This window comes from Urocampus carinirostris, chromosome 8 (assembly GCF_059441175.1).
Source record: "Urocampus carinirostris isolate Australia breed hairy pipefish chromosome 8, RoL_Ucar_1.0, whole genome shotgun sequence".
Lineage (NCBI taxonomy): Eukaryota > Metazoa > Chordata > Actinopteri > Syngnathiformes > Syngnathidae > Urocampus > Urocampus carinirostris.
Genome location: NC_142356.1, coordinates 24,240,603 through 24,252,164, shown reverse-complemented (window position 1 = coordinate 24,252,164; position 11,562 = coordinate 24,240,603). Strand labels below are relative to the sequence as shown.

General features: G+C 40.3%; 1 protein-coding gene and 1 long non-coding RNA gene across 3 annotated transcripts in view; one reads left to right on the top strand and one right to left on the bottom strand.

Annotated features, from left to right (window-relative positions):
- Positions 1–324: 324 nt before the first annotated feature.
- apela (apelin receptor early endogenous ligand) lies at positions 325–7,225 on the bottom strand. Of its 2 annotated transcripts, none has more exons than XM_088342040.1 (3): positions 6,961–7,225; positions 4,415–4,542; positions 325–621 (listed from the first exon to the last, which is right to left on the bottom strand). In XM_088342040.1, the coding sequence occupies exons 1-2, from the start codon at positions 7,052–7,054 to the stop codon at positions 4,454–4,456; spliced, it is 183 nt and encodes a 60-aa protein (XP_088198166.1). In that variant the 5' UTR covers positions 7,055–7,225; the 3' UTR covers positions 325–621; positions 4,415–4,453. The 2 variants fall into 2 exon arrangements, with proteins under 2 accessions (XP_088198166.1, XP_088198167.1); XM_088342041.1 differs by lacking the exon at positions 325–621 and adding an exon at positions 1,092–1,117.
- The window catches only part of LOC148361293 (uncharacterized), a 21,908-nt gene continuing 17,210 nt past the window's right edge, over positions 6,865–11,562 (top strand). Inside the window, exons 1-2 of the long non-coding RNA XR_015851127.1 lie at positions 6,865–7,030; positions 7,112–7,220. This is a non-coding gene — a long non-coding RNA (uncharacterized LOC148361293). The remainder of the gene's footprint in view (positions 7,031–7,111; positions 7,221–11,562) is intronic.

Genomic DNA, 11,562 nt, shown 5'->3' with positions numbered 1-11,562 from the left:
AAACGATCTAAATGCACTTTTAACAAGTTTTCTTATAATGATTTAAGATGTACATTTTCTTCTTACAATAAAGTTAATACAATAAAACACTACTCATTAATACGTTTACCTACTCACATCTTTGCCAAAAAAGTGATTCAAGTGTGTCAAATGAACCATTTAAGAAGTAATTGACTTAATTCCAAAAAACAACGCTAACATGAAATGTAGTCTTTGAAAACGCAAAATTGCTCTTGAGTGGATAACACATTTTAAATATAAAGCCCTTCGATGAATAAAACAGACAAATCAATGTGTCTACCCCTGACACAAATGAAAAACAAATTCACTTAAGCAAATTTTATTTAAAATGAATAAACATATTTAATAAACATTTGAAGTGCATACAATGCAAGATTTGTTGTTTATGTACACGTTTGTCTCTTTGGTCCACAGCTTGATGGGTCAGCACTCTTGTCAAGTACTGCGTTCTCATTGTTTTTTCTTTGGCTTGGTAGTGACTCAAGGTGCTCTGTCAATATCAAAATGATTGTTCTGATCAAGAGTCTTTGTTCCGCCATGTTGGTACCAGCACATGTGAGGTGTCAGTACCGTATTCCTTCTCATTTCTGAGTCTCGAACCTGCAAAAGACGGTAACAAGTCGTATAAGAAGCCGCAACTGACAGTAAAAGAGGTAAACTCTAGTTCAAGGGTGTTGGAGCGTGCATGTCCCGACTTAAACGAGGGGCTCGGGCATTCCTCCTTCGCTTTTAATCCTTCCTCTCTGAGTCATTAGCCAGATTTATGTCGGCTCGTGGTCCCATGCAACCCTGCCACTAATCACACACACATACTAAAGTGCCACCTGTAGTCTAGAGTGTCTGCAAAAAGGGAAACGATTTCCACCCTCACACCTCCTTTCTCAAGGCCTTGAAAAGATCATCAAACGTGCGCACCATTTTTTTCTCACATTTGCAAAGTTCGCATCAGTGATGAGTTACTGTTTCCAGTTGAGGATTCTTTAAAAACAAATTTCTAGTACCACTGTGTCGGAAAAATGAAACGAAAACTTTAAATCACCTGAGGCGACTTCCTGGTTGGTTTCAGGCTCGGGTCTGTGAGTCTTTTTCATGCACCCTGTTAAAACATGTCCACCCAATTATTGCTCTCTTGGTTTTACGGGTGTCAGAGGCTAACCTAGCTAACTTTGAAGACCCCTTTTCCCAGATGAGTCCTCAAAATAGTTTTCTTATGATAAATTGTAGTTCCATTGTGGGTCCACTATCTCAGATTTCATTTGTGACGTTTGCTAACCAGTTTGCCTTTAAGGTAAACCGTTTTAAGCCCAATATAGTTTCATCGGCCGCTCTGCATTTATTCTACATTTGGTTGCTAAAGAGTGTGTATTAGATTAGAATTGTCTTTGTTGTCATTGATAACAAATTAGTGACCATTATTCACAATGAGATTAGACATGGCACCCCAAGATATAAAGGTAATAAAGAATAAAGAATGAGCTAAAAACGTCAGAATAAATAGGCAAAATGTATTAACAGTTATAAGGGTTTAAAAATATGTAGGGGTTAATATTGTCTTAATCCTCCCCAAACACTAATAAAATAATATAAAAAATAATGGTTAAGCCTGACAAGTTAAAGCAAGTTTACTGGCCATGAATTTAAAAATTTGGGTTAAAAGTAGGGCTTCAACAAACAGTTGCTCTTTGATTTAATCTGTTGTTTATTTGCAATTAAAATTGTACAAAACATCAAATAACTGTTATTCGATCCCTCGTATGGACAAGAGAAAAATCAAAAATTTTAATGAATGAAATCATCAGTCCGGGACAATAGTCCATTTTGGTGATCACAGACTGATGTATGCTTTTTTCAAACATAAGTTTGGTATTGTCACACTTTAGACCTGAGGCGGACTAACTACAGCCCAAGGGCCTTGTGCGGCACCAACCAAAACCGCTGGAAATACAATGACACACACACTAACTATCTACCCTGGTCATATCCCTCGAGAGGGGTGACCGACAGCAAGACAACCACATACAAAAACAAAGAAAATAAAAAGGGATAACGTAGCAAAAAAACAAAAGAATTTGACCATGGCCAACCCAAATGCCTAAACACCCAGACAAGTTAAGCACCTCTGCACCCAAGTTGGTCATTCTTTCATCCCTCCAGATGAAACGGGACACAAGAAAGCGGCCATGTCACTCAGGTCAGGGTGACACTACACACTCTTCTGTTCAACAGCAGGGCCCGATAGCTTTCACTGGTTTACCCCTGGCGCATCATACGGGTGCCCTTCCCATCCCTTAGAACACGGTGACAGCAAGGAAAATGACACAGACACACATATACAGTGCATCCGGAAAGTATTCACAGCGCTTCACTTTTTCCACATTTTGTCATGTTACAGCCTCATTCCAAATTGTATTAATTTAATCTCTTATCTCAAAATTCTACACAAAATACTCTATTATGACAATGTGAAAAAGTTTTTTTTTTTTTAACTTTTTTTGAATTTATTAAAAATAGAAAACTAAGAAATCACATTTACATAAGTATTCACAGCCTTTGCTTAATACTTTGTTGATCCACCTTTGGCAGCAAATACAGCCTCAAGTCTTTTTGAATATGATCCCACAAGTTTGGCACACCTATCTTTAGGCAGTTTTGCCCATTCTTCTTTGCAATAAGTCTCAAGCTCAATCATGTTGGATGGGAGACGTTTGTGCACAGCCATTTTTAGATCTCTCCAGAGATGTTCGATCGGATTCAAGTCTGGACTCTGGCTGGGCCACTCCAGGACATTCACAGAGTGGTTCTGAAGCCAATCTTTTGAGATCTTGGCTGTGTGCTTTGGGTCGTTGTCCTGCTGAAAAATGAACCTTCGCCCCAGCCTGAGGTCAAGAGCGCTCTGGAGCAGGTTTTCATCCAGGATATCTCTATATATTGCTGCATTCATTTTTCCTTCTATCCTGACTAGTCTGCCAGTTCCTGCTGCTGAAAAACATCCCCACAGCATGATGCTGCCACCACCATGCTTCACTGTAGGGATGGTATTGGCCTGGTTTCCTCCAACATGGCGCCTGGCATTCGCACCAAAGAGTTCAATCTTTGTCTCATCAGACCAGAGAGTTTTGTTTCTCATGGTCTGAGAGTCATTCAGGTGCTTTTTGGCAAATTCCAGACGGGCTTCCATGTTCCTTTTACTAAGGAGTGGCTTTCGTCTGGCCACTCTACCATACAGGCCTGATTGGTGGATTGCTGCAGAGATGGTTGTCCTTCTCGAAGGCTTTCCTCTCTCCACAGAGGAACGCTGGAGCTCTGACAGAGTGACCTTCGGGTTCTTGGTCACCTCCCTGACTAAGGCCCTTCTTCCCCGATCGCTCAGTTTAGAAGGCCGGCCAGCTCTGGGAAGAGTCCTGGTGGTTCAAAATGTCTTCCATTTACGAATAATGGAGGCCACTGTGCTCATTGGGACCTTCAAAGCAGCAGAAATTTTTCTGTATCCTTCCCCAGATTTGTACCTCAAGACAATCCTGTCTCGCAGGTCTACAGACAGTTCTTTTGACTTAATGCTTGGTGTTTGTGCTCTGACATGCACACTCAACTGTGGGACCTTATATAGACAGGTGTGTGCCTTTCCAAATCATGTCCAATTAACTGAATTTACTGCAGGTGGACTCCAAATAAGCTGTAGAAAGATCTCAAGGATGATCAGTGGAAAAAAGATGCACCTGAGATCAATTTTGAGCTTCATGGCAAAGGCTGTGAATACTTATGTAAATGTGATTTCTTAGTTTTCTGTTTTTAATAAATTCAAAAAAAGTAAAAAAAAAAAAAAAACTTTTTCACATTGTCATAATGGAGTATTTTGTGTAGAATTTTGAGCTAAGAGATTAAATTAATACAATTTGGAATGAGGCTGTAACATAACAAAATGTGGAAAAAGTGAAGCGCTGTGAATACTTTCTGGATGCACTGTATAATGGTAAATAAAGTACGACTTAAAAAAATTGTTTTGGTGTAACTCTTTTCCCCAGTGTCTTTGTTTCACGATGCTTTAATGGGTACTGCGCAACACCATCATTCAAATAGCTGGATACATTTTTACATGTTTTTTTGTCACATATTGTATTTATCGACATATTTATTATACAATTTAGTGCTTAAAAAAAGACTTAATATGTTATTTTGCTTTTATTCTGTGTATTTCCAGACCCCCAAAAATAATCTCTATTTATAAACAAATGTAATGTGATTTCCCTCCTGTCCCGTCTACCAAATGTTTTAACCCAATGTGGCCCACGACCCAAAAAGTTTGCCCACGCCTGCTTTAAACTAATTTCTTTTTATAAATAAATAGATAGCAGCCACATATCTGAGTTCAATTCCTACATATAGGTCTGCTCACCTGGTAAACCCACAAGATGTCCAGTCCTCACTTGTCTAATCAGGGAAAGGGGACTCTGGAGTGGAGAGGCAGACATCGTCGGTGAAAGCAAAAGTGTCTGTGATATTTTCTTCTCACATTCAGGAAATCTGCAAGAGAAAACACTCATTAACTCTACGTACTAAAGGTGGGCGGATCAATCAAATATCAATATTATTGATACTTTGATAGATCCAAATATCGACATTATCAATACTAACCATGAACTTGTATCGGATTAGTACTAATGTCCTGGGATTGATTATTTCACACCTCCACCAATTTCCTCAAAAGTGCTACCTCGCTATGTCTCACCCAGTGCCCTTGGCCACTCTCAGGGTTTATGCCTGAGTGAGTGACTGACAGGCACACTTTTAGCATCTCTCCTTACCTGGCCTGCTGCTGCATCCCAGACTGAAAAAAGGGCCAAATCTATGCATCCACACCGACTAGAAGCTAAAAATGACAAAGGCAAAGCGTGGTGTGGACTTTTTTTCCAACTACAGAAAAGAACAATGCCAGGTGTAATTGGTGTCGTAAAGTGGTTGCCTACTGTGTCAACACCACAAACTTGGACAAAGCTCGCCCTGCAGAGAGCAATGACTATTGGTAATATACTGATCAAGGGTCACTCCCCCAAATCTTTTTTTCTTTTCTTTCCCTGCTTTATTTCTTTTTGTTTGTTTTTTGTGCACAATTTAAACTTATTTTTCTTCTATTTTTTTATTTTGCTCCCCTCTTTTGTTCTAGGTTTTCCCTTTGTCTTTTTTCTTCTTTTGTTTCATTTTTCCTACATCCACTTTTCTTTGGGTGGGCAGTGTGTACCTGAGGCTATGCAATACCCGCCCCTGCCCCCTTCTGGTAACGCCCCTTACTACACATGATTATCATGTCCATAATTGAGAAAGTTTCCGATGGGGAAAACATGAAATGATCTTTTTCCATTCGAAAACCTGTCAGGTGACTTCTGCTTTCTCCAATTACTTTTATGTCTCCCTCCTCCCCCAATAAAACCGAACACACTCCTGCCTGCAAACACATATCCATTTCCAAACGTCCCCAATAAATCCACTGAACTCCCACAGCTCACAGGCTGCTGGACAAACCCAGGAAGAGCATAAAAAGGGCCAAGATGATTTTATGGCTCCCCCTTCCCTTCCTCCATCCCCACCGTTATCCCCGAACACAGCGCCTGGGGGCAGACGCATCTCGAGCTTCTCCTCCTGTGTCATTTTGTTTAATAAAAGCTTGGGGGCGTATTTGCATGACATTTTAAGGCAAGGATTAACACAAGCCTCGAACAATGGAGACCTGGCGAGTGTGTGATCCCGGCGGTGGTGCTGATGAGGATCGTCCAGCCTCCAAGCTCTCGTTTTTAAACAACTCACCTGTTGCAGTGGGGCAGAGTGTGTCATTAAATCCAATCGTAAAAACCAAGTTAAAGTGCCCACACATGCAGTCTTCAACTTGTCTAGAAGCCGGTTAAGTTCTGATTTAATTACTTTTTGTGACACAAGAATTCGACCTTTGGTTTGGGCGCTTTCCAAGAGGAAAATACGCCACCAGGCTGTATTTGTCCAAGACACACCACAGGGAATATATTATTTAATATAATCAACTTTCAAATAAAATATCAATTGTATCACACGACATCTACAGTTAGATTAAAAACAAATTATTACTCAATATGTGAATTATTAAACACAAAGTTGTTATTTTTGTCTGAGATGCACAAAGTTGGCAGTGACTTTAAACACTGCAATTACAGAAGAAATGATGCTTTCACCTGAAATACATAAGCAACTCACTAACAAAATAAACACATTTTTTTTTACCCGCGAATGAAGTTAGCGTTCGCAAATTGTATATATTATATTTGTATCATTAATATATTCGTATCGATTTAAACGTGTAATATTTATCATGCACGACGCTACCTGTCAACCTCAGTGTATTGCTCACCTTATTGAAGTTCACAGGTATGCAAGTTAATCGTGTGGGTTGTTTCAGAAACGTTTACATTTTACGACGTTGGCGGCAAAGCGTGAACGCCTCAACCAGCAGTGATGATTGGCGGCGCCATTTATTAAGTCACTCAACGATTGGATTTATCCTTAATTGAAATAAACAGAAGTTTCTTGTTTCCACTGCTTTTTATGTTGTTGGGCATATGTAATGATACCACACATACTTTCCTTTTTACAGGTACTTTTTCATTTAATAATTCACGACTTTGGCAGTTTTTACGACTTTGGCAGTTTTTACGACTTTGGCAGTTGCATTTGAAGGCATCCCAAGTTTGGAAGGACTACAGGGTAAAATTACGAACTTTTGTTAATAATGTATTCTATCAGACATTCTCGTCACATGCCAACTGACAGTACTTCATATTTAACGTATTTAGTTGGTTTTGGTGAATATTTTATCTCTTTACGTAATTCCTCATCTACCAGGGAGGAAAATCCAGTTGATCTAACATTGGAGCTCAGAAATCAGAGTTGAATTGTGGGAAGTTGTGTTCTTCTTACTCGGCCTGGAAATGGAGGCTGTCTCGACCACCACAGTGGAGGAAAACAGCATCAGCAGCAACGTGAGCAGGTAGAACAGGTTGAAGATCCTCATCTTGGGTCTGAAGGGTCCTGGTTTTAACACGACGTCGTTGTTCTTGTCAATATCGAGAGAGAAGCTTCTGTCTGTCTGGACAATCCTGAAGAATCCCCTCGAACTGAACGACGTCCTTGAAGAGCGGTCACTGTTTTCTTCCAGACTAGTGAGCTAAGTGACAAAGGTGCTTCTCCCCCCACCTCCTTTATACTGTCTTGCCAGCAGCCCCCTTGCTACCTCCCTCCTCAAAGACCCCGCACCCCTCACCCTCCACTTCAACTCCTCACACATGCACACATGAGCCTGGCACATATTGACCCCACATGTAGAGGGTAATTCAAATGACAGGAAGCCCCTCCACCCGACCCTGCGACTGTCCCTTTGCACAAGAACACACAACCATACACAATGTATGCTCGATTATTATACAGTGACTGACCTCACTCAATTTGAGCTAATTGGCCTTGCTTATAATCATCAAATTTCATACTCACCAACACTAGTTTTCTGTGTTTTTGATCATCGATTTTCTTCCCTTTAAAACGCTTTTTTTTTTAAATTCAAACAACAACAACAAAAATCTCGACTCGAGACTAGTGTTTTTATCCATGCCTTCTTTATCTTGAAGTTAGACCAAGTCTGTGCATGAAAATAAAAATGCTCCAACGATTGCATTAGATTTCAGTTTTGGTCAAAGTTCACCACTTCTGGTTTCATCACGCACATTCTGGAGACAGATTGGGATTTTGAGCGTAAGAATAGAATGCGCGTGTCAGATCCAGAACGGAGACAGGACCCACTTGCGTTGCGTTTCTCACAAGTTTTATTGGAAGAAAGAGAAAGGGTTGCGCCAACGACCTGGTGATTTCTGGCCATGGGAAGCAGGTCGCTCTGAACGCGGAAGTGGATCTTCCGTGGTGAGTGATAGCGGTGTCGGGAACGGAAAAACGGGTCAGTAGCCGGGACAGGGGAGCAAAAATGTGGTCGGGGTCGGAAGCGAGTCGTAAGCCAGGAAAGGAGAGTAGACGTGGTCGGGGACAAAAAGAGGTCGAAAGCCGGGACGGAAGCGTAGACGTGGTCAAGATCAAAAACGGGTCGAAGCCGGGGGACAGACGGGAGCAAAAAGCAGGTGGGAGTCAGGGTCGAAAAAGGCTTGCCTAGTGTTTAACTGAGGTTCGCAGACGGACTGACAAAAGGGGACAGATAGGAGTGGGTTTAAATAGGGACCGGGAGCCAATCAGAGTCCTAGGCAGTTGGCGCCAAAGGAGCAGGCACAGTTGATTCACATCGGTAATCATGACAGTGCGATAAAACCTACAACTTTTCAATGTCAATGGCATTTATATCATGCATGGACCTTATTTTGTAATTTGACAGTCATTATTGTCGTGCAAACCTGATTGAAACTAAAAAAAAAAAATCTAACAAGAAAAGGAATATTTACACATGAAAAGTCACATTCTGCACCTAAGCTTTAGTGGACTAATAACTGCAAACTCCCATCAAAAATCTCAAACATTGGAATACTGAAAAAGCTCCAGCGACTGTTAGTTTTTTCCCAAAGTCTTCCTCCAGATGTTTGACGTTTTATAACCTTGAGCATGTTCCATTTTAAAAGAATTTGAATTGTCTTTATTGTCATTGATAACGACATAGTGAACACTTTTTACTACGAGATTAAGCATAGCCCTACAGAATGAACACATAATACAGACTGAAAGGAGAAAATGTACATAAAAATGTCAGGATAAATAGACAAACATAAATACAAGGTTGTGCGTGGAGACTGGTTTAAGTTGTAAGTGCAATACAACGACAGTGCGATGAAGAAAATACGTCGATAGTTTTAACTCTTTTAAAAAAACACAATTTAAAAGACTGCAGTTTAATGAAGGTATACCTTTTTAGTTTTTAAATCAAGCTTTGCCTTGCTGTGATAGGAATGAGTGGAGAGGTGTTGTAAAAGGATAGTGGGATGTTTAGACATGTTCTAAGGGATGGGCAGGGCACCTGTATGATGTGCCAGGGGTAAACCAGTGAAAGCTGTCGGGCCCTGCTGTTGAACAGAAGAGTGTGTTGTGTCACCCTGACCCGAGTGACATGGCCGCTTTCTCGTGTCCCATTTCATCTGGAGGGACAAAAGCATGAACAACTTGGGTGCCGAGGTGCTTAACTTGTTTGGGTTTTTGGGCATTTGGGTTGGCAATGGTCGCTAAATTTTATTTCGTGTGTGTGTTTTTTTTTTTTGCTACTTTTTCCCTTTTTTATTCTCTTTGTTTTTGTGTATGTGTTTGTCTCGCTGTCTGTCACCCCTCTCGAGGGATATGACCAGGGTAGATGGATAGATAGAAATCAAGCTTAGTATTGGGTTTTGTGTTTTTCCCCAAAAAACATGCTAGCATTAGGACATTACTGCAAGTGAATGATTACTTTTGATATATTTACCGGCATCCCGGAACAATAATACTGGTATCCATGTAAAATAATACTGGCCTTTCACTACACCACATGTCAAAGTGAAGGCCACATCCGGCCCACAAGAAAGTACTCTACGACCCCTGAGATGATCTTAAGTCATTATTGGAACCGGCCCATAAAAGCCGGCAACCTGCAGTTATGTTACATGCACAAATACTACATTTCCCACAATGCAACGGCGATGCACCTGCGATCACTCACGAAAGAAAGGCAGCATTCCAGAAAAGTGGGATGTCGAAATTTTTTCAACCTCTGACCAGGAAAATGTCATTGGAATGACACTCCAGGTGGGAGGTCCTAGCCGCAAAGTCGGAGAAATGATATGTACACTGATTCTATCAAGTCTGGAAACACAGACGGTGAATGGTAAGCAGAATTTACACGATTATAAAAATATATTCATCTATTCATTATTAAATTAATGTAGTTTTTTAACACAACTTCACTTAAAACATAGGTTTGCTGGAGGTCCAAATGTCTTTTAACAAGCAATATTAAAAACAACTTTTTCAGGATCAGCCATTTTTGCAGTTTACGTTCTCTCTGAATGCTTTGAGGTCATATCTGGTACCTGGAATGCAGAAATAAATTAGGCTAACGAACATGAGATTGATGGACGTCATCCTTTCGATATGATTGGCTAGCTACTTCCTGCTGTGCGTACATGTAACAGACGTTAATTTTCAAATTGTATTATCATTTGGTTTCAGGCTGAATAGAAGTTTGTCATTAAAGGAATCTGTAAATATATCTTTAAGAAATTATTAGAATTGTTTATTATAACAAACTATTGCTTTATTTATCGGATCATGTTGGAATAGATCCGCAGGTTCGAGAGCGTTCGCCATTTGGGCCCCGGTGCTGTGGAATTCTCTACCCCCTGTGATTCGATCTGCAACCTCAGTGAAACTGTTTAAATCTAGGCTTAAACACACTTCTATTCTATAGCATATGAACAACATATATTTTATGTTGACAATATCTGTGTATTTTGTGTTATTGCAACATACATTGCAGCCTGGTAGGGGGGATTACCTCATGTGCGGCCCCTTCTCAAGGTTTCTTCATTTTTCAAATGCTGAGGTTTTTGACTTTTTCCTTGCCCTCATGTAGGTTTTAGATCAGGGGATGGTGTATTAATAGTCTGTAGTTTTCAATAATCTGTGATCTCGGCAACCCTTTGACTCTTTATGATTTTGTGCTATACAAATAAACATAACTTGACTTGACTAGCTTCAGAATGTTCAATCAGGTTCACTACCCTATTTGCGTCAGTCAACATTCTATCCATCGAGCTATTGGTTTGGTGCAAAACGTTTTATATGGCCCTCAGTTCATTTGACTTTGACACCCCTGCCCTACAATGAATAGTAAAAAAATGAAAATTTCATAGACTGTTGGATAATGTATTTTCTTATATTTAAAATACATTACGGCAGATTCCTTTGTAAAACTGTTCACAAGGCCAAGTGAATGATCAATTGTAGAGAATTTCAGGAGTGGAACAACTGTTGATTTATCGCAAGGTGCCTTTATTTCGTGGTCGTGGTCCTTTCAATAGTCGCCGGTGCCGACGACACCCCCGCATGCACGCAAACATGTGTGGGGGTGGCCACAGATCATCTTGGAGCAAACAGTGTTTGAAAAGAGATGCGCTGAGACCACCTCCTTAACTTGTGTGTCCGTCTGCGCTATTGTCTTGTTTGTTCCTCGTGTGTGTAAAAAGCAAAGTCTCTTTGAAAAACACATTCAAGGAATTCACAAAACTTGTTGAATAATGTCAAATATTGCAAAAAGACCAAAAAATCGATATATAATTTAACTCAGAATGGGTAAGTAAGGATACCGTGTATTGATACTTGTACAAGCCTCATCTAAATGGACCACTTGTAATATTTGACTGCTACCTGTCATTGTATTGTGTCGTGCTATCCATAACAAGGACAATAAAGCAAGAATAGAAACTACGGAGACTCAAAGTAACCAAACCGCACCATTAAAAAAAAAAAAATTGCGCCACCTTGCACAAGGTTCTGGTTTGTTTTGGG

Coding starts and splice junctions, on each gene's coding strand:
- apela (XM_088342040.1), bottom strand. CDS start 7,054: ATGAGGATCTTCAACCTGTTCTACCTGCTCACGTTGCTGCTGATGCTG. Junction 4,543..6,960: donor AGCCTCCATTTCCAGGCCGA/GTAAGAAGAACA, acceptor TTTCTCTTGCAG/ATTTCCTGAATGTGAGAAGA.